The sequence below is a fragment of the Mytilus californianus genome, unplaced genomic scaffold, assembly GCF_021869535.1.
Source record: "Mytilus californianus isolate M0D057914Y unplaced genomic scaffold, xbMytCali1.0.p SCAF_7, whole genome shotgun sequence".
NCBI lineage: Eukaryota > Metazoa > Mollusca > Bivalvia > Mytilida > Mytilidae > Mytilus > Mytilus californianus.
In genome coordinates, this window is record NW_026262723.1 from 92,556,217 (window position 1) to 92,581,245 (window position 25,029).

At 31.2% G+C, this 25,029-nt stretch overlaps 1 protein-coding gene across 7 annotated transcripts in view; it reads right to left on the bottom strand.

Moving 5' to 3' along the window:
* The window catches only part of LOC127708677 (protein pangolin, isoforms A/H/I/S-like), a 65,967-nt gene that overhangs the window by 24,027 nt on the left and 16,911 nt on the right, over window positions 1–25,029 (bottom strand). For 6 of the 7 annotated variants that reach the window (XM_052213783.1, XM_052213782.1, XM_052213785.1 and 3 more), the window contains one exon: window positions 15,484–15,572. In XM_052213783.1, the coding sequence (XP_052069743.1) occupies window positions 15,484–15,572 (89 nt within the window). Of the gene's footprint in view, window positions 1–3,535; window positions 3,881–15,483; window positions 15,573–25,029 lie in introns of those variants that run through there. The other variant, XM_052213784.1, reaches the window with a different exon arrangement.

A 25,029-nucleotide genomic window follows, 5' to 3' on the forward strand; every position in this document is an offset into this window, starting at 1 on the left:
GTGGTCTATATGAGAAGCCATGATATCTGATGGTTCAAAAGACTTTCAAGATTCCAGTGGCCCAAAAAGAATACAAATGTCAGCTGGTGTTTTTTGACATCAATATACCTGATGGTCAGAAAACGGAGATACCTAGTGGTTCCTTCAACATCAATATACCTCGCAATCAAAAAGTCAAGATATCTGTGAATTTTTAAGATGTATAAGATCTGACAGTCCATAAGGCCAAGATATCTTATGGTTCCAATAACGTCAGTGTCCCTTGCAGTCCATAAAGAAGTCAAGGACCTGTGGGTATTTATGATGTACAGATACCTCAGCTGTCAATAAGAAACGCCTGGTGGTACAGTTCATTAGGTGGATAAGTTACAAGTTGGTCCATCAGAAGGATTCAATGTATACTGTTGTTTATAATGGACACTAATATACTTGTTCATAGTAAAAATAAGATATCGGTTTGTAATAGCAGTTAAGACATGTGACTCTTTTATAAACATGTCAATTCATTAAAAGGTCCAGCTATTTGCTAGTTCATATTAGATTCAGCTATCTGCTAGTTCATATTAGAAGTTAGATTCAAGTTTATTTTTAACATGTCTGTTTGGATCATAGTCAAGATGTCTGCTAGTTCTTAAAAAGTTTTAAAAAAAAAAGAAGTCAAAATAATAATTCAAAATTATGCCAAAATATTCGTTATGGCAGAAATCTAGAGATTCAAAACTGTTAAACAGATATGAGTAGTAAGACATTATAAACAGCCTACCTGACAACAGTCACAGAAAGACTTTTGGAGAACAACTGGAAGCTGCATGTTCAACCATAAGAAAGACTTTTTCTACTTCCAAGGATGCCAGCAAAAGGCAAAACCACATAAATAAATCTGTTTAATAGAGGATTTTTTTTCCATACTGTCTTGAAACATGTATATTTTTACATTTTTTTGCAATATTGCTTCCTTTCCTGATATAATTAGACATTGATATAGTCTTTTTAATGTCTTGATCTTTTTTCGTCAAATGACAATATCCTTGTTTAAAAATATGATACTTCTGTAACTTGTAAGAAAATATTTTTTATTTCAAGAAGAGCATGATCTTTTTTGTAACACTTAGCCATCTTAGTATTTTTATCTCTTTTTTATGAAATAATTAGCCTGCCTTTAATGGATATCAAAAATATATCTGATAGGAAAAAGATATTAGTATTAAATTTTAATACCTTGTTGGGAGATGTTAATAATAAGAGGTATAAAATAAACATTCATCACAAAATTCAGGTTAAAAAAAATATGGTATTTTGTATTGTTGGTATCTTGCCTAAATGTTTTATTTCATGATGCATTGAAACATTGTTGAAAATAAAATAAAATGAGGTATGAATAATTAAATATGATGGCTTGTGTCACTGTATTTTACTTGATATAATAAATTACTTGTTTGTTCTGGACATACATGGGTTAGGTAAATTTAATATAATCTTTTTTTCATAAAATTTATTACTGTTTCATGTAAAAGTGATATCTCCTTTGAGGGACGTGTCAATATTTTTCACATGATCCAACCATTTGATGCAAAATGTCAAATGTTTGTACTTATTTGTCTACATTTTTTATCAAGAATAAATAAGTTAAAAAATACCACAATTAAATTTTTCTAGCGAATTGATTACAACTCTTTATTAAAATATTTGGACAAAAGGTGAGATTGGGTGTACAGGTAATTATTAATGTTCAAATATTTGATTTACTTTATCTGAAGGGCCATATTCTTTGATATGAGTAAGACAATTCAAATTTTTATACATAGGGAATGTTTATTAAAGTTCACTTGAATATTTTTTGTGGCACTTTAATCGTTTACTTTTATTGATGTTACAAGTCAGCCTCAGTGAGCATGACAAAAATGAAAACTGTTGGCATTTGGATCAGTCTGCATATGTGGATATCAGTATACATACCACACAATATATTGGCGAGAGAAATCTATTTATAGAGCCATATAAACAAAGATTTTGGTGAAAATAATCTCTAGTAAACATATCTTTATAATGAGATTGTAAAAAATGATAAATAATTATAAATTATCAATTTTAATCAACATAATTGCTCAGTCATACTATCCTGTTCTCCCCTATAAAGTAGACTGAGCCAAAGTGACACACGTCTATCAAAGAAAATGAGTGCAGGGGCCCATTCAGAGATCTGATAGAAAAATTAATGTGTACTGATTTCACAAGGTAAAATTGGCTGATTAAAGCATAATTTTATGGAAGTATGCAATACCAGACTTCCTTACAAAACTGGTATTGTGTAAATTTAATTTGGGTGTCAAGACATGGGACAATCCAACACTTGAAAATAATGATAAAAATCTTTTGTCTGTTCTCCCAAAGGAACATAAGGGGACACACGGAAATGCCAGGTATCATAATACCTTTAAACCTGTGGAGAGGTTGCAAATGATGATTGTAGGGTTAATAGAGCCTTCTCATGTCAAAGAAACATAAAAAGAAGGGGTGAAGTGATTTTATGTCACAATAGAACCCAATGCAAGTTTAGGCTTCACTTCATTATAAAATGTTTGACACTTGTTAGAGAATATTCAATACTAGGCTCCTCTCGGGTGGCATTTTGTTTTATACTGAAACATCTCATTTTTTAAAAGCCTTCTATCCTATCTTTCAATCTCATCTAACAGTATTTTAACTAAAGGAAGACAATAGGTTAGACAGAAAGCCGACATAAATCTTCTTGTAGAATTAGATATCATGATATAACTTGAGACAATTATCTTATTTTTTCATCATAGCTCAAATGACACCCTCATTATGGCCGATTGCTATCGGTGATAAAATGAGCTATGAATTCTGTCAAAATTTAAACTTATTTTTTCTGTCATTTCTACCTACATCATGGCAGTTGAGAATAATTGCATGTCAAACAAATATTTTCTATTCAAATTTCAAGGGATGGTGACAAAGGTTGTTTAATTCTGATGATGAGAAAATCAATTTGTTATCATATATATCTTTTCTTACATTTATTTCTTATTAATTATTAATTAATTCATTATTTCAAATAAATAAACCTTTCATAAAACCATTTTTTTCTGTTCATATGAATATTTTTTCCCAGTTTTTTTGTGACATATGGCACTTTAGTCAGCTGTATATATTAAAATACAAAATATGTTGAAAAATGAGAATAAATAACTCAACATAAAACATGTTACAATATTTCACTTTGTATAACATGGCTACATTTATTTAACAAATAAAAAAAAAATCTTATGTCCACTTTAAAACGTTTAAATAACAAATGTTTTTATTCTCTTCATCTTTATAATCACCAATCTTTTCAATAGATGAAAATTTATAAAAATTTGGATTTTTTTGTTAAATAGTTGTTGTCAAATCCTTAAATATAGGTTTTTATTTCCTTAAACAAAACTAAAACTGATAGAAATTTCATAAAATTTATACAAATAAACAAATTTTACAAAAAAATAATTTATTAACGTTGATAAAAAGTACTCACCGCAACATCTGCAAGAGCACATCCTAAAAGACATGTATCTGGCCAAATACAGACAGGCATTTTAGTCCTTATTAATAAATAGTCCTTTTCTTGTGCTACACTCAATGGTAGAGGTATTGGCCTATGAAGGGTGGGTGGCGAGGAAGAGGAGGATGTTGGTCGGGAGGGGGGTTCCCACATCACTCCACATGCTGTCCTTCCGTCAGTTCAGTTAAAGTCCTGTGATCACAGTGTATTGAGCTGATCACCACTAATTACTATTTAGATATCATTATACACTGTACAATCTCTAACATGTGTATTCACCAGGTAGTGTTTTGATTGACTAAGTCTAGAGAGTAGTATAAGCTATTTGACCCTGACCCTAACTGACGGCTCAACCAATATATCATGCCAGTTGCTAGGCTATGACACTTGACAGATTGATAGCGAAACAGCCCCACATTTTGTAGCAAGCCAATGTATAATTGGTCTACAATGGTAGGGGATGAGCAGTTATGAATGGACTGAGGGCTGAACCAAACACCTGACAGAGGATATTGTCATGCGTGCTGAACATATTGATAAACACATTAAACTATGAAAATTCCTACAGTAAAAAGTTATTCATCGGTTATTAGTTTGAAATGATAATATCTTTATAATGATAAACCTATAATTATATCAGTGACAAGATTGTTACAAAAACAATAGAAGTAATTTGAATCCATAATTAACAAACAATTATAGCTGTTCTATTAAATAAAAATAAGTACTAAATAGCTTTGTTAATAATAGAAGCTAAATTTAAATGTTGAATTTTAGACAAATGTAAATCTTAAAGTTGGCGTGTTTTCACATTAAAAAAAACAACATCATAAATTTCATCACTTTTAATCATTATGTACGAAAAACCAAAAGTGTGATGAACAGATTGAAGAATAGATGGACATAAGGATCACTTTTGACAATGTCCAGTAAGGGTATAAAAAGATCAGTAAAAAATGAAGACAGAAACCATAAGCTAGTCATTTCTGCATATAAAAAAATGTGTAAACCTATTTCCAGATTTCCAGACCTACCCTACTCTCAGTGTCCAACCTTATTGACTTTAACATTTTTTGCTTCTTAAAATTAATGTCCAAGATTGTTTCTCTGTACAGCTTTTAAAAAATACCCCCCCCCCCCCCCCCCCAAAAAAAAAAAAAAAACAAACAAAAAACTAACCAAAACAAACAAACAAAAAAACAAAAAAACTATCCAAAACAAAGCAACAAAAAATATGTTCCTCCTTTCAAAACAATGAAACCCTCAACAGATGCATGTTGATCATTATCTTATTGGTGAGGTTTTCCATTCAATAATCCATGCTTATACATCTTCCCTTACCATTTCTATTTTGGGCTGGTTTTCCAGATTCCACTGACTATATGTATGTATGGTATTCATGTAGATAGAATTTTAATTTTTGAGACCAATGATTTCTAAATATCAAGGAGGGCTAGTGAAACTTTTATTACAGGTATAAGCCCTGTGGACCAGCAAAATTTTGCCTCTAACTAATCATGCAATATTGAGGTCAAGTAGAATGAAATAACTTAACAGATCTTAAACATTATTAATCAAAAGGTAGCTGACTTCTCCCAAAACATCTACAAATTTTTTTAAAAAAATAATAGAATGTGTCGGACAAGAATGCCAAACACTCAAGCTTTTCTATTTTCCAAGTTATAAAGGGGCATAACTCTAGTATGGTAAGTGACTCATTGCCCCAAATTCAAAATCTTTCTATGAGTTTTGGTTCTTTGCAATGTGTAAGAGTTTCATAAAAAATTTGGACGCGGAAAACTTGTTAGAGTAAGAAAGAAAATAGGTCGGACAGAAGGACGGTCAAGGGTAACAGTTAATGCCCTTCGCCTAGTAGCAGGGGCATAAAAAGAAGCATTTTTTGACATATATTTATGTATCCGAAAGGAAAAGTTGCACACATGCAAGTACAAAATAAATATTTCCTATGAGGTGCTGTTCATAAAGAAAAAAATTGTGGTAAATTATTTAGCAGGCACTTCTAAATTATTCATACTTTTTGGTCCAAATAGTAGTTGATAATTTGACTAAAATATATTAATTTTCACAAAAACACACAGAAGAGCCTTATCCATGACATTTGAATCTACATTTATTGTGAAGTGGTAGATCATTCACTACCTGTTTCTAATTTTGTATTACTTCATCATGAAAAGACATAAATAGAAATCTTGAATTATAAGTTTAAATTTTAGCGAAAAATAAGAAAGAAGAATAAGACCCTTATCACACCCTGTCCTTAGCATAATTAAAGAGTGTGAGCAACATGTGCAAAATTTACTAAAATCTAACAGCCAAACCAAAAAGGGGCTTTCTTTCAGATTAAAATACAATGTATTCCATACATGTTTCATGACATTTGAGCAAAGTATTTCTAGTTATTGTCAACCTTCGGAAGGATAGAGAGAAAATCAATGGTTTACCATTATAAAGTCATACAAAAAATTATCATAACTATAAACGATGACTTCTACTTCAATATCCTACTATCTAATTAAAATCTTGCAATTCCAAAGGCTGAGAAAATTATATATATATATATATAATGAGAATACATAATGCTCCTCATTGATAGAGTATTGCCCTATAAAGTTTATTGATTGCATATTCTTTTTGTAAGATCATACAAATTCAAAGATGACAGTGGCATGTTCTTCATGAAGCAATCAAGATACGTAAATTAATAATAAGTAGCTTAGCTTTAATACTACACTAATTTTAACTTTTTTCTCAACCCAATAGATTTCTTCTGCCCCCCCCCCAAAAAAAAAAAAAACAACAAACAAACATAAAATAATATGTTTAAGAGTTCTACTATTCATCACCATCCCCCCTCCCTCCTATTTTCTAAACAACCACAAGTAGGCATAAACCAACACAGGAATTTACAGTTATTTTATCATAATATAAGAAATAAATGTTTGTTGATATTTTTTTCAGCTTGTGGAAAATCAATAAGATTGTATCCAAATATATTTTTTGCTAAATAATAAATGTCAGCCTTAATAAAAACCTACAGCTTAATTTTTTTCTTTAAACAAAATACTTTTTGTAATATCACAAATGTATTGAAAACCATTTGTGCTTGCAATTTTCATTATTTAACTTTTCTTATTAGTTATAACAATTCTGGTTTCCTCTGGTACAATTTTAATGAAACCATAATTGTTATAAGACTGACAGAGTTATCTCTCTTTATATTCTTATGTTTTATTTTCTTAGTTATTCTGAAAACAGTTTGAGTTTCCTCCCTTATTCCAAAAGATTGCTTTCTTCACAAGAAAACTTTGAAGAAAGAAAGAGTATTCTCCCTTAGTCCATTAGTTTCAGACAGGAGATTGCAAATCTTGAAGTCATTACACAAGGTCTTTATCTGTTGGTAATCGGTCTTGTCTTAAGAGACAAATCTAATTATGTTGGGTGTGAGTAAAAACAAATAATCATATTACACCTCTTACAGGGGCTTATATTTTTTTCCAACAAAGAAATTTGTGCCATACCAAGTCTGTAGTGAACCTTTTGAAATGTGATTACCCTTTTCACTTCAAACAAATATAATTACATGAATTATTTCATTCAATGATTTGCAACAATTCAACATTTCACCATTTAGCTTTTCTTGCTACAACTGTATATTTCATAGCACCCCAAAAAATGTGTATGTTAACTAAACAGTTCCTAGAATGTTTGTTGTGGACAGGTCAAAATCAATTTCTAACAGCATAAGAATTCAAACTACTACTTGCTATATTGTACTGCACATCACATGTATCTGTGATTATCTTCATCAGCTATCCTTAAGATGAAAATTTTTTTGAAATAAATTAAGACTTACTAAAGGGTTTTTAAATACAACAGATTCAAACAACTTAGGTAAAAATCACCTGATGATGGTTTCGGCACAAATACATATTTTAGTAAACGGCTGCATCAAAAGTGCATTATACATATTTTTTGGCATATTGAAATTGTGTCATTTTCACCAACAGTATAAAACTTTTGAGTATTTTGATCCCAGTATACTCAAAGTAAATTTCAGTTATTGCAGGAAGTGTTGATAAAGGGACGATCGAACTATGGTATGCCATAATAAGTCCTTTACAGGCCTATAATAGACGATAGAACCATTGTATACCATAATAAGTCCTTTACAGGCCTATAATAGACGATCAAACCATGGTATACCATAATAAGTCCTTTACAGGCCTATAATAGACGATAAAATCATGGTATACCATAATAAGTCCTTTACAGGCCTATAATAGACGATCTAACCATGGTATACCATAATAAGTCCTTCACAGGCCTATAATAGACGATCTGACCATGGTATACCATAATAAGTCCTTAACAGGCCTATAATAGAAGATCTAACCATGGTATACCATAATAAGTCCTTAACAAGCCTATAATAGACGATCAGACCATGGTATATCATAATAAGTCCTTAACAGGCCTATAATAGACAATCTAACCATGGTATACTATAATAAGTCCTTTACAGGCCTATAATAGATGATCAGACTATGGTATACCATAATAAGTCCTTAACAAGCCTATAATAGACGATCAGACCATGGTATACCATAATAAGTCCTTTACAGGTCTATAATAGACGATCAGACCATGGTATACCATAATAAGTCCTTTACAGGTCTATAATAGATGATCAGACCATGGTATACCATAATAAGTCCTTTACAGGACTATAATAACTGAGAGAAAGGGGGGGTAAGGATGATTTTAGCTTAAAACAAGGAATTATTCAAATCTGGAATAATTTTGAATTCATGAAAATTGATAAGAAATATATGATAAACTAACCCAATTTAGGAGGGTTAGCCATGCATAACGGGGTTAGTTATTTCATACTAAAATATCAGTGAAGGTAAACTTAACCTTAGCCATGCCTGCATGGCTAGCCCTCTTTAGTTAGGTTAGTTATCATCATACATTTATTTTCAATTTTCCAGAATTCAAAATTATTCCAGATTCAAATAATTCCTTGTTTTAAAGATAATTATCTTTATAAAATAAGGAGATGTGGTCAGATTGCTAATTAGAAAATTATCCACCACAGTCCAAATGACAAGGATGTATTAATAAACTATATATCAAACTACAGCCTTCAACAATGAGCAAAACCAATTCAATACAGTCAGCTATAAAATACCAATGCTGTCATGGATAAAAAAAAAATGGGGAATGTGTCCCATGGACACAGAAGATGCCCCAGCTTACATGTAATATAAAGTTATAAAGGGACATAACTGAAGAAAGGTAAAAGGGACGCTACCCAAATTTGTACTTGATCTGAGTTTTGTGGTAATAAGTATTGTGTATAGGTAGCAATACACAGTTAGAAGTTTAGTTTCGCATTATGGCCATGGTGAATTTTTTAAATATGAAAGTTTTTGTACAATAAAATTGATTTTGAGATAATTGAAGAATAATATAGACTTCTTAGTGGGTTTATATGAACATTTAGATTGTTTTTAGCATGTTTTATAGGCCATTTTTCTGTTTGACAGTCCGTATTTTCCTATCCGTACCGCCCATAGGTCCATAAATTATTGTAGTGTTTATCAACAAAGATTTTGCGCTCGATCTTTTCAATTCAATTTTATGGAAAAACGAGCAGAAATGCATATGATTTTTTTTAGACCTCTTGATAGATATATGTCTGTGGATTCAGGAAAGGTATCACTGTAATTGATTGAAATTTTCCTTTGGACCAAATTTTGGAGACTTTTGTGACATGTTCACCCCCTTTTTTTGCAATATTTTGTATCAAAGAAATGCAGATTGTTGCCATGGTTACACCCAAAAGAGATTATATTTCACCATTATAACCATTAGAAATCAAATCTATGGAAGATTTTCTTTCTATAAATATACACATGCATAACACAAATATTAAGCCTTATTTGTTAGAAAGGAAGGGAAAGAGGGTGTTTAAAAATTATGAGTGTCAATTTTAAGTTTTTTTTCTAACTGTGTATTGCTACCTTATGGCATTTGACAAAGCACAGAATTGCTTATTTTTAGACAAATCAAACCACAAATCTATTGATATTTAGATTATAGATACAATTCTGAGGGGGAAACATCTTTTAGTATGACAATATATGTTAGTTTTGTTGTTTATTGTCCTTAGCAACCAATATAGACATTTTGACACAAAGACTTGGTTCGGTCATAAATTGATACTTTATTGGCTACACCTTGGAAAAGAAACAATGCACGTTATGTAGAAACCTCAGAAGGGAACGCTTTATATTTTTTCATGCGACTAAATCAATTTTATTATTTTAGCAAGTATAAAGTCACAATTTAGCATGAATTAAGTCTAAATTTGTTCCCGCTGTTATAAATTAATTCAGTATTTGCTAAATTTAAACCAAGGCTTTGGTATGCTAATACACAACAAAATTGACATTCTAAAGCCTTAAAATAGCTTTAACTTGTAAAATTTGTCTACTGTTAAGGTTAATTTAAGTTTTTAAACAAGAAAAGACAAGCACAGAAGGTATAGTTTTAGAAATTTGACTAAAAAAGGAGAATTTACACTTTGACATGGCATGTTTCACCAAATCACTTTTTTGTTGCATTTCAGTGTCAACTGCTAACCTTCATAAAATATTTATTTCTGAACCAATTTTCAAAACTAGCAGGCCAATTTGCTCGTTTAAGCTAGCAGAACACAGAAATCCATTTAAAATGGAATTGGAAAAAAAAAATGTTTATCCTTAAGGTAGCAATACACAGTTAGAAGTTTAGTTTCGCATTATGGTCATGGTGAATTTTTTAAATATGAAAGTTTTTGTACAATAAAATTGATTTTGAGATAATTGAAGAATAATATAGACTTCTTAGTGGGTTTATATGAACATTTAGATTGTTTTTAGCATGTTTTATAGGCCATTTTTCTGTTTGACAGTCCGTATTTTCCTATCCGTACCGCCCATAGGTCCATAAATTATTGTAGTGTTTATCAACAAAGATTTTGCGCTCGATCTTTTCAATTCAATTTTATGGAAAAACGAGCAGAAATGCATATGATTTTTTTTAGACCTCTTGATAGATATATGTCTGTGGATTCAGGAAAGGTATCACTGTAATTGATTGAAATTTTCCTTTGGACCAAATTTTGGAGACTTTTGTGACATGTTCACCCCCTTTTTTTGCAATATTTTGTATCAAAGAAATGCAGATTGTTGCCATGGTTACACCCAAAAGAGATTATATTTCACCATTATAACCATTAGAAATCAAATCTATGGAAGATTTTCTTTCTATAAATATACACATGCATAACACAAATATTAAGCCTTATTTGTTAGAAAGGAAGGGAAAGAGGGTGTTTAAAAATTATGAGTGTCAATTTTAAGTTTTTTTTCTAACTGTGTATTGCTACCATAAGTCTCATAACATTTTGTTGAGGCTAACTTAAGTTAGAGAACAGAAACGAAAAATTCAGCAATTTTCCATTTGTAAATGGGCATAACTCTAGAACGGTAAAAGTGACACCACCAAAATTCAAACTTGATCTGTATTTTGTGGTAATAAGCATTGTGTATAAGTTTCATAACATTTGGTTGATGCAAACTAAAGTTAGAGAACAGAAACCAAAAATTCAGCAATCTTTATGTTTATAAAGGGGCATAACTCAAGAACGGAAAAGTGACGCCACCCAACTTCAAACTTGATCTGTATTATGTGGTAATAAGCATTGTATATAAGTTTCATAACATTTGGTAGAGGCAAACTAAAGTTAGAGAACGGAAACGAAAAATTATGCAATTTTTATGTTTATAAAGGGGCATAACTCAATAACGGTAAAAGTAACGCCACCCAATTTCGAACTTGATCTATATTATGTGGTAATAAGCATTGTATATAAGTTTCATAACATTTGGTTGAGGCAAAATAAAGTTATAGAATGGAAACGAAAAATGTAAAGGGGCATAACTCAATAACGGTTATAGTGACGCCACCAAAATTCAAACTTGATCTGTGTTTTGTGGTAATACGCATTGTGTAAAAGTTTCATAACATTTGGTTGAGGCAAACTAAAGTTAGAGAACGGAAACCAACTTTGGGATGTACTGACGTACAGACGGACAAGACGCTACGGCGGGGGCATAAAAAACTACTTATTTTTAATTGTGCATTAACTCAACTTTAAAACAAATAACTGGCAAATGGGTAGATGGAACCCTACAGTTCAGAAGCAGTGGTATCAACCAAATGATAGCAACATAAGCTTGTTGTAATACCAGGTTCAGTGTAAACAACTTTTTTTGAATATCCTTCAACTGTTAAGCTGAAGACCAAATGTTTGGGAAGACAAAATACAAATAAGTTTGTTAGCTTCAAAACAAAAAGGGACCAACAAACACTTAAAAATCTCTGAGGTAAACTTTGCTTAAGGGAGTTTAATCTTTAATTTGGAACAGCATTAACCCTTCTCATGTAGGTCCCCTCATTTGACAGGCTTAGGTGTCATCTTCCTGTATTTTGCATCCGCAGTGTTCCATAGTTTTAAAGGGAATCTTGTCTGATATCATTTCACAGACTCTACATCTGAATCAAGTGTAAGTTTATTTTCTATGGCATTGAGTGTTTTTTAAGGACTGAAGGAACATAAATTCAGACCTAGAAATATGAGTTGTCAAAAAAAAGCATGTTTGGTGGGGTGGGCTGAACTTTTTGCACTCACACATGTCAAGGCAGTGAAGAGTCAAGAATATGCAAAATTACATCTACTTCAAGTGTTTTCAGAAGATCAGGACAGTGTACTTGCTACTTTTAGGTTGAGGACCATGTTCAGTCAAAAAAGGTATAAATTCACTATGTTAGTCACTTTTTACCAGAATAGCCTACTGTTAGCTTCCATAGACTACTCTAGCAAGGGAGGTTTTCTTCCAATGATATTTTTGCTCCCCATTAGGACCACTCTCTGAGGAGGACACAAAAAACTGTACCCCAGCACTTAATTGGACTGAGGGTTAATAAGTAGGCCAGGATATTAGCCAAAACAAGTTTTTCCAAGGGTAACCACCCTTTGTAATTAAACATTTTGGGTATCAATTTGTCTACAGTAGAAACTACAAGGTTTTCAACTGTCAAACTCACAGTACAAATTAAAGGGGGTTTGACACTTAACTTGGACAAACAGAAATGGTGAATTTTTTGACTATCAGCTTTTACTGTCCCCTTGTCCAACAAATATGTGTGGTATACTAGTCCAACAGAGACTAAAATCATTTGGTTGTCAACTAGTTCCAAAAAAGACAAAGATTTTTTTATTGCAGCTAATTTAGTCCAGTAGTTTTTGCACTTTTAAAATACAGTTGTAAATACATGTGAACTTAAATAAGGACAAGACAGGAATTCATAAAACCTCAAACAACTTCAAAGATTTTTTAAAGTAGTGGGCATTGATGCCCCAACATCAAATATAACAAAATTGTCTTGCAAAATCAATTACTGTAGCAAAATAGCATGTATGTACATTTTCCATGAAAAGACAGTTTGACTGAGAACTGCTTCTTCTTCAGCAAGTGCTGCAATTTATCATAATACATTGTTATCTGAAGAACCACTACAATTTATATTTAATGAATGTCAAAGCTTCAGATTAATGACAGCTCCACTGGATAAAATATCATAACTACTTAAGGGCTGAAAGCCACAATTTTGCAGGTCTTATCTTTTGACATGTTAATATGAATTTCAATACAGTGAGCAAGTAGGTGCTTATTTTAATGGAAAATTAAGTAGAAAATACTACTACATCTTATAAAATACACCTAATCTGTTTGATTACAATGTTTTCAGGATTTTCTCCATAGAATATACAGCCCGCCTACTGCAGTGTAATGAAGTATTATCATGCCCAACAAATGTATTGAATCAGAAACTCTGCCTGTGGCTAGTGTCACTGAAACTGGTGTTAAATCCTGATAAATATTGAATAGAATTATGATAATAAGCTTCGATGGTCATTAGTGTTTGTATGTGTAAAACCTGAATGCCTCTTCCCTTAAACTCATCTAGTTCTAACTGGAGAAGCTTCAAAATACATGTACATAGTACTTAGGCAGATATTCTCAAAGTAGAAAGAATTTGTATTCAGGACTCCACTAACACCCCAAGAGTATATTTCTGCATTTCATGGACTACTTTTCTTGAACCTCCAAGATGCTAATTATTTCATTTAAATGAAGGAATCTCTTTAGTTATTTGCTGATTTCCATTTAAGACAAAGCAAGGCACATTTTTTTAGCATATAATTACCTTCTTACTTTGAGCAGATTTCAGGGAAGTTTTATGTGCCCAAGGAACATTATTTTGTTCATTGCAGATCAGATCCTTATTAAGAATGAGTTGCGAACATCTGCAGGTATAAATCCATCTTTGTGTTAACTTTGCTTCAAATGACAAATATTTCAATATAAAAATAAGGAGATGTGGTATGATTGCCAATGAGACAACTATCCAGTGACCCAAGTTCAATTGAAGTGGGTATAAGCAATTATAGGCAATCATACAGCATTCAACATTGAGAAAAACCCATACGTACAGTCAGCTCCAAAAGGCCCAGACATGAAAAATATGAAACAATTCAATTGAAAAAAATAACGGCCTAATTTATACCAAAACAATTTACGAAAAACAAATATGACAGACATGAACCAACAACAACTACTGAACTACATGTATGTGGCGGGGTTAAACATGTTTGTGAGCACTCAACCCTCCCCTAACCTGGGACAGTGGTGTTACAGCACAACCTAAGAACAAACTATAATAAACTGTTAACACAGAGATATGTCTCGCCTTTTTGCAATTTTGATAGTATAAAATGCAAATGTTGAAATTAAATAGCAATACTTTAACATGTAAGTTATGCAAATATTCAAGTCAATGAACCATGACTGAAAGTACATGTGCCAATGCTCATACAACTGCATACCAAATACCATTGACTTATCATAAGTCGTTCCCTAAACACAAACATTAACTTGTAAACTTCGTAAAAGTTTCAAAGTCAATGAACCATGATGAGGGGGTGGGGCTATATAATCTCCATGGAAAAGAGACTTGCAAATGCTAATAAATTTGCATACCAAATATCATTGACTTAACATTAGCAGTTCATCTTAAACTGATCTAATCACAAACTAATACATGTAAACTAAGCAAAAGTTTCAAAGTCAATAGACCATGACTGAGGGGGGCAGGGCCAAATAATCTCCATGGAAATGAGATGTGCCAATGCTAATACAACTGCATACCAAATATCATTGACCTACCACTAGTGGTTCATCATAAACTAGACTTATCACAAACTAATACATTGTTGACCCCGACGCTGGAAACAGCATACCTATGTCTCGCTTTTTACTCCGTAAAGGGGACACAAAAATCAGTTGAAAATGGTCAAGCATTTTAGACGGGATCAAAATAAGACTAGCTCTTAGGGATATTTTCTCAGAAAACAAATAAGTACCCACCTTACTCGTGCTTAAAGGTTATATAGTACAGTACCTCTATCAAAAATTATTTAATCATAGGGGATTTGGAGTATGGGGATAAGAAGGCAATTGATAACCAAAAGGTCCCCACTATTGCGATATAACCAAAAGGTCCCCACTATTGCGATATAACCAAAAGGTCCCCACTATTGTGATATAACCAAAAGGTCCCCACTATTGCGATATAACCAAAAGGTCCCCACTATTGCGATATAACCAAAAGGTCCTGATTATTACGATATTATAAACATACAAGAGCAGAAGATTTGTTTGAGTACAGGAGATAAGATCACATTCCATAACCAAAAGGGCCTGACTATCAGGTTTTTGTAAACTTACAAGACCAGGAGATCCGTTTGAGTATGGGGGATAAGAAGGCATTCCATAACCAAAAGGTCCTGCATTTCTGTCTTGTACTGGAGGTTTTCCTGAAAAAGACAAAATGCAATATAATATTTAAATGTATATATATATATATGAATCCTAAAAAATACAAGAAAACAGAGGCCTAATCATACCTACAATATGCTTGACTGGAGGATTTTATCTTGGCTATTTATGTCATTTTTATGTCATTTTAACAGAACTAAAAAGACGAACACAAGATTAATTTAAGGTCAAGTGACAATTGTCAGATGGAGATACCATCTTTCAAAGAAATTCACATCTCAGATTATTGACCTTTCAAATAATTTAACAACCATTGAATGTTACACACTTCTAAGGCTACCTTAACTTTTGTCCTATCTAAGTTTCAAAGTGCAGTAACTCTGAAGAAATTTATCTGAGTGCAGGGAACTTTCACATCAAAGCCACACTTGGTTCCATTCAGTGCAATGTTATTAACTGCTTGTAATTTCACATTTACAAACTTCCCCATATGAAATTTGTACATACATGTATGACGATCTCCATGTGTATATTCTCAATCCCCCCCCCCCCCCCTTTTCTACAAAATGCAAAAGTAATAAAAAGAAATTAGATAGTGCACAACCACACATCATATTAAATTAATCTGTCAAGTCTTATCCTACTACAATGTTTACTGAATGTTTTGTGATGACCAACTTTTATAACAAACAGAAAGATGTGTGCCAAATCCACAGAACAGGACAAAAATATTATGTAATGCATAATTTTTAACACGAGAGGTAAAACAAGTCATAGCCAGTAAACTATGACTGGCTGACAAATTCATATATTTATAGTAAGGTGTGAGCTGAAGAAATAAAAGTAAATGTAATACTAGTATTTGTTCAACATTAACTCATATACAAAGCAAAATCATTTGCTTAGTGACAACGGTTTTTTGTTTTAAATGAACAAGGATTTTTCTATGATCTTCCTTTCATTTGTAAATCACTTATATTCAAGTCAAACCACTGCATAGGTGAAAATACAAAACTTGAAGAGACCTCAATAAGAATTCATTTGCAAGTGTCCCCCTAGTATGGCGCGGAATCAGGGTAAAAAAAGTCTGTGTATACGGAATTATTTCTGTATAAACGTAATTCAATTTACGTTTAAACGTAATTATATTTGTATATTCGTAAATCGAATTATGTATATACATAAATAAGTATTTTTGACCCTGATTCCGTGCCATACCCTAGCAAACTGTTTTCCAATAAACATAAGCAAGGCCAAAAAATATGTTGTGTTTAGTTACAAACCTGTTTAAAAAGAAGGGTCAGTTTGTTAGATTAAAAAAAAAATGCATTTGAAACCAAACATTGTATATTAATGTAATTAGGTCAGAAAATGACATAAATCCAAGAAATTCATTTGTAATTAAACATTGTATATTTATGTCATAAATCAGAAACCTATCTTAAGGTTTAATCTTTGATTTTGTAACATATTTCATATGTTGATGACTATCTTGGTAACAACTGCTGTATTATAAGTTAAGTTTAATGAACTAAAAGAAAACATTCTGTCATCAATTTAGAACTGGAAGTTTGGACATTATATCAAAAGTAGCAAAAGTTCGATTTCAGACCTTGTTTCAAACGTTATCAAGAGTTCTAATTCCAGACAGTTGTCAACAAGAGCACCTTTAATTTTTACAATTAAAAATTTGAGTCAGGAGTAACATAACTTGCCTTCCAGATTTTCAAAATAATTGTTCTCACACAGTTTCAAAATATTTGGTCTTGTACAGTACATACAGTAAAGACCGAAAAACAGACTATCTACCTCAAGCAGTCAACTTTTTTTCAGCTTTAAATAAAAGTTAGAACCATCAAATAAAACCTTTGGACTATGTAAGTATGCATGTATTAAGTTTCAAAATAAAGAATAAATGTTGTACTCGTTATTCTGCATCTAAACCAAAAATAAATGCTGTTCTAGCAATTCTGTAAATAAACCAATTTTAAATTTATCAAATTCAACAAAATTGATAGCTGAAGAATTTAGCATTGTAAAACAGATGGTGAATTTTACACCAATATCATTATGTCCTGGGTGGTCTTATAATAGATCATGGAAATTCAAATATGATTCAAATTTTCTACCGATCAAGCTTCAATCTATGAAGTTATACAACCGATGGGAAATTAGCAAAATATTCAAAGAAAACTCAACAGCCTGCGGCTTGCAATTCAAACAAACATTCTGACACAAGACCCCAAATTATATACATATCATGGTTTGTTAAAGACTAACTACAACCCTTTGATCTTATGTTTTTGATCTCAGGAGAAAATCTTTAAGGAATAACTAGTCTATTGACTTTATCCAACTAATTACTTGGTGATGCTGCAAACAGCTGATCGATAAATACGACCTCAAATTTATGGTCATTTTTAACATGTGTTTTTAACATTCTTAAAAATATCAAATGAAGGAAAGGTTTATCTTTTGATCAGTTTGTATTGCCACCACTTGTGAACAAAGAGAACTTGATCTGATTTGTTTTAATATTTATACAAGGTCAATATGTCCTAATGTTTACTATCATTGAATCTTAATTTGGGACATATGGTGATTTAAATTCTATGATTCTTTCTTCCTGCAACATTTTCAGAACATTTCCTTCTGTATAGTTGAAGTCATTGAAGGGAACCAACTTCTATTTCTTCAAAACATTGAAGTTACCTCCCTTGTATCATTTGCTTTTGTAATGAATTTGTCTCCCTTTTCCCACCATTTCCATCAAAAATTTGTCACTCCCTAAATAATATTACCAATAAAGAAATGCCATCATCTTGGACAAGAAAATTGTTAGGGTGACAAAATGTTTGTAAAATTACAATAGTCGGAGAAGGTTTTATGAAACCAATATGATTAAGTAAAAAGAATATAATAATATTCACATGTAAAAATCCAGCAGAAGTATTATGGCCGAGATCAAAACTATACATTACCCTAACAGATGGAACCAATCAACAAAACTAGATTTTTTTATTTTTTCTATGGAATTCAAATAAAGTTCTGATGGTTATATGTCATACAAAAGATCAAATGATTCGCATGTTATTAGGTAGTAACTGTCTTTCCTGTGAACCAGACATGAAATAATGATGGGTGTGCACTAGCTTGGATCATTCTCACAAACTTTTACCAAGGTTTTATGCAATACATTTTTGACTTAATCAGGCTGTTAGTTGTTCCCTTTTGAAATATTTCACATTTGCTAAACAGGAGCATGTTATAGCATTCCATATGGCAGTAGTTTTGGGCAAAATGTGACCTGTTGTTGTGAATTTCTTTGGTTTTTTTTTCCAATGTGGATAGTTTTAAATAATGCCACATACTTTATATATATATCCACAAAAAAAACAATCTAGCAATTTCATCTTCCATATAATTTGATAAACTTAAAGCTGACTACCAATGGTTAAGAATACAACTAACCCTTCACATGGAGCTAGCAGTTCAATTTTGGGGACTACAGGACAGGTAGTTTTTAGCAGAATTTATCTGGTTGGAAGGTTTTAAGGAATATAATAATTATTCAAAACAACGCTGATAAAAATCATTTAAACCAAATTTTTTTAACATAAAAAGAGTAAAAATTCCATTTTGTTTTTCCTGAAATTGAAAATTTAAGACCAATTTTAGAAGTGGGCTGAAACTGACTTGATCAAATAAACAAACTGCATGTAAACTGTTCCATAGCTGAGCTACTTAGGCTAGGTGTTGGTAAAAATATCTTTAGACAACACGCAAATACTTCTGAAGTTATATTTTTAATTTATCTTCCAGACTTTCTACAATCACTTGGTACTATTGGTCTGCCTTTTTTTCATTATATGTTACACATTGTACATTCAACCTGTATCATGTTTTTTAAACTAGAGGGACACAATCATGCACGTCTGTGTACTTGAAGGGTGTGTGTACATTCAACCTGTATCATGTTTTTTAAACTAGAGGGACACAATCATGCACGGCTGTGTACTTGAAGGGTGTGTGTACATTCAACCTGTATCATGTTTTTTAAACTAGAGGGACACAATCATGCACGGCTGTGTACTTGAAGGGTGTGTGTACATTCAACCTGTATCATGTTTTTTAAACTAGAGGGACACAATCATGCACGGCTGTGTACTTGAAGGGTGTGTGTACATTCAACCTGTATCATGTTTTTTAAACTAGAGGGACACAATCATGCACGGCTGTGTACTTTCATTCAACCTGTATCATGTTTTTTAAACTAGAGGGACACAATCATGCACGGCTGTGTACCTGCATTCAACCTGTATCGTGTTTTTTAAACTAGAGGGACACAATCATGCACGGCTGTGTACTTGAAGGGTGTGTGTACATTCAACCTGTATCATGTTTTTTAAACTAGAGGGACACAATCATGCACGGCTGTGTACTTGAAGGGTGTGTGTACATTCAACCTGTATCATGTTTTTTAAACTAGAGGGACACAATCATGCACGGCTGTGTATTTGAAGGGTGTGTCAGAAAGTCCTTCTGTTAAATTCTTTTCCCTATTTTTGAATTGACCAGAGTTCTAGCTGTTTTACCACTTTTAACTAAATAGACAGGTTTAGAAGTTCAATGTTATATTTTTTTGTTTATATTCTCATAAATGACATGATCTATTATACAATGGGATTTCTATGATGTTTCTTTTCACAAACATAAGCATAGATGTACTTATTTTCCAGCAACAAATTATGATATAACTAGTGTTAAATTACTGACCATTTCAATTAAAATGACAAGAATCATTGCAATTAACTGTCTGTTACAAATCTATTTCAAATAGATAGAGACCCTAAGGAAACATCGTTTACCCTTGAATTCATGGTTAGTGCATGCATGATGTATCATCGTCACAGTCTGTGCCAGAAACCACTTGCCCTTTGTAAAAATTGGCTCATGCTAGTGAAATTTTCAATAACTCGATTAGGCATTATATAGAAGTATTTTCTTGAAATGAGCTTTCATGCTAGTAGTTATACAAGTTTTTGGCACAGACTGTTGCTATCAAGGAATACATCCTGATATCTTATTCTCCCAAACAAAATTGCCCTTGAAAATGGCATATTCTATCTATGGATTATTTTTCTTTAGTATTACTGTTTCATTGTCAGTCAAAATAGATGATGATTGAGTTTTGCAAAAAGGAAACAAATAGACATTCTGTTCAAATCACGAAATCAACACTTTGAAACAATGCAAAATGCATTTTAACATTAATTATGTTGATGTTATTTCGATTATATTTAGTAAACTGAAGTTATTTCAATAATATTTAGTAAACTGAAATAATTAACAGCCTATTACATTCAAGATGTTAAGAGAAATATATAAAAAAAAAATTTCCTAATTTCCTGAATTGACAACAAAGGTACATAATCTTATCCTGTTTCAACAAAAATGATAAAGGGTCATTTGTATTGTGTGTGTAGGCAGCTATGTTGAACAGCAAAAATTTTAATATTAATGAAAAAATCATCTTTAAAATCATTTTTTATATGTAAATAAAAATTTTTATATCATTGTTTCATACTAAGCAACTAATGATCCAACCAATTGAAATTAGCTTTGCAGACTAGACGTTCTGTTATCATAATAATACTTTAGTGCTCTACAATATCTGTGTTATTTTCATTGGAATATGTAAATAAATAATGCATTCTTTTAAACAAGGATTGGCAGGTATTAGCAGTAAACCCTAAAGGAATTGGGCCAGAAAAGCTGACATTGGTCTTAAAAATTGGACTTTAAATTAATGTATCTAACCTGTATCTATGATCTAAAATATGTAAATTTAGAAAATCTAGAAGTTTTTCCTGTCTACCATACTGTTTGTTTTAGATGATGTTCACAACTTCAAACGTATGATATTCTGCCAGTTTTAAGCCATACTCCCTGTTTAAATGCTATTAAGGGTGTATATATATATATATGTCCTTCTAAAAAACATTGGCAACACCGTACCACCAAAATATTTTTTTTTTTAAATTATATATGAGGGGCCTGATGGGGGGGTCTCATCACGATTCACAAGTTGATTTTTTTGTCAATTACGATTCACAGAAAATAAATTTCCATGATCACGAATCACGAAAATATAAAAAAAAAAAAAATCTGTAGAAAAACGGATCACGATAGCGAAAATGTGCCGATCACGAAGAACGAAAATAACCCATCAGGCCCCTCATATATATGGGTGAACTAAAAAATATTCTGGTCCATGCATGTGGCCAATGTCATGTGAAACTAACTATCAAGTCAAAAATTAGTTAAAATTCTGATTTTCATTAGAAGAGGGCACAAAAATTATGACATCATTTCTGTTGTAATGGTGAGAGCTGGTTGATTTTGTATTTGTTAGATATTCATCAAGTGTTTTACTGGTCTATTATTACTGAAATTAAGTTTTATGAAATTAATGGGGGCCAATATTGACCCTTTATCAACCTACTCCTTCCGTAATCCCCAAACTTTTCTATTCCTCTATGCAGGTTGTAAACGTGATAAAATGTAAAGAAAATTTCATATATGTGCATGTCATTTTAAGATACCAGTTTTCTGCAAACAGGAAGTAGAGAAGAACATGGAAAGGAACCGAAAAGGTGTCACATGATAATTAACCAGATGAAGAGCTAGGAGTTTCTGAGAAAAATCAGATAAAAATGTGTCACAGGCAGACAGATAAACATCCAGACAGGATAAGTCCTGTGTACCACCCTAAACTTTGTCTTTAAGATATAAATATCATAACAATGAACATATAGGGAAGCTAGTCTGAGTATAAACTGACTGTAACAGGATTAAACACCTGATAATCTACTATATCAACTAAAGATAGAAACAATCTGAACAGTTTTCCATTCGTTTGAGCTTTTGATTTTGCCATTTGATAAGGGACTTTCCATTTTGAATTTTCCTTGGAGTTAGGTATTTTTGTTAATTTACTTTTTCTGAACAGTTCATAACCATAGTACTAGACAAAATTCTGGACTACAAATATCATTTTTATGAACAAAATCCAACAGAATTGACCATTGATGATGCCGGGACTATTTCAACAACCATGTTAAACAAGACATACTTTAGGATACTGGAACCTACACCATTTATAGTATGCAGTCTATACAAAATATTGTTTACCTTTACAAAAAACTTACTCCTCAACAATAAAGATGATGAACTCTGTGGATCAAGAGGACAAGACCCTTACAACGCAGCCAGTTAAAATGCAGCCACTTTTTTATACTATGTTTACTAAATATCATCTTTGACAATTTATATATTATATTTTATTCAAAACAGTTGTACAAATTACTTTAATCTGACATTTATAAAATCATGTTTTTAAAATTACTTTATTCCATCATTTATAAAATCCAGCTTTTAACTAATTTAGGAATTTTTGCAATAAACCAATAGATCAGTACTCATTTAAAAAAAAAGTGTTTCCTGAACATGGTTTGTATATTTTTTTATTATTTCAAAGACAAATATTTATAAATATTTGATTATGTCTGGTGGATTTTATAGACTATTAGTTATATATACTCTAAAACTGATAATTAAAAGTGTACTTGGTGTACCATCAATCTCAAACATGAAAGTTATTGTTCATGGCTCTCAATTCCTGTATAGGAAAGATAATAAACATTGTGAAGGAATGTAATAAATCCTAAAAATTTTATAAAAAAAATTATCTTTTAAATAAAATATGGTCATTGCGTGTTTTCCAAATTACTTCCCAAAGTAGTGATATTTTTCATACCTACATAATTGCAAAATACTATTAAAAGAGTTATGTCTCAACATTAAATCTAGTTTTTGTATCCACATAATATGCAATTATTGGAAGAGTTGGGATGATTTTTTAATTATTAGGGTATTGAATAGTTTATTCACTCATTTTTAATTATTTGGTTTCAAAACTGTGTTTATTATTTCAACAATTAAAATTTTAGAAAGAAATGTGAATAAGAGAAAAGGAATCGATACATATTTCATTTTTTATGAATTGAATGTTTTAGATCTATGTTCTTTCGTTCTTAATTTAAAATATATAATTCAAAATGAAGAGCCTTTCTATCTGAATATAAATTAAATTATTGAAAATTGTGTTTATAGCGTTCATACTTTAAACAGATTTATTTACAAATTTAATTCAAGTGCAAATATATTTCATATAAAAATGGTAGTTAAACATATATCCTGATATTTATATGTAATCATATATTGTAATACATTCTGAACCAACCACACATTCTTTTATTTATAAATATATTTCCCTTCAAAATGTAGAATTTATATTCAAGATACTGTTACTAAAATATCTTTATTAAAAAATATAATCAAAACGTAAACTAATTTATATACAAAGAATACAATCATTTCTATATTAGGGAGGTAATTTTCTTCTTTGTTTTATACCGTGACAAAAAATCTTGAATGAAATAAATCATATAACAAAAAAGGCCCTGAAGTGGTCTTTTGAATTCATATTAATCTTTTACCACACATTTCCCCTCAAGTCAGGTGAATTCATATAACTGAGTCATATAAAACCAACACAAAAAATTAATGTTGTTATTAATGTTCCGAAAAATATACTTTCATGGATGTCACAGTCCAATTGTGCCCTATTCAAACTCCAATATTTCTTGCAATTAATGAATTTAAATTCACAAGTGTGAATCGTTTGAAGTCTGACTTGCTGCAAGATATCTGTGACCTACGAAATAATGTTTCAATTTTAAATGCAAATCATGATTTGTAAACTTTTGCCAAGGGGAAAAATAGTTAAATCTGTATCAAATTTCAGTCACTGAAATAGCATATTTTTGCTGTTTATAGATCCCACTGATAGATTTCAAGTATGCAGGTTTGATAGAATATATATCAATATAACATGTATAAGCATATATTTCAATATTAGCATCATAAAAACACCTTTTTTTTTTAATTACAAAAAGTATGTTTTCTTATATACCTTGAAAAAATGCAAACAAATAATTAAGACTTTAGTTATTATATAAATAATTAAAGTATTTCTTGAACTCGATGAAAATGTACAATGACCAGTCCTTTCTATTTTACCTATCGTTAACCAGCATTACCATTTTCTACCCTAACCCTACTACAAATAAAACAGCAACTTGACAATCAATTTCATATTTCATTTAAATTCAAATCTTACATAATAACTGTACCATCGATAAAATCAGAGGTTTCTATTGAGTTACATATATAAATAATTTATTTTTCGGCAACCTTTAATCCATTTTTATTTGTTTAAACATCAATTTTAGCAATATGCATATGATTTGAATTTATATGTTTTTTACTCTGAGTTAAGTAAATCATTAAATCATTCGCAGCTTCCTTCAAGTTAAATATTTAAACAAACATTTTAGAAACATGAAAGTTAAACCATTGATGATAAATCTC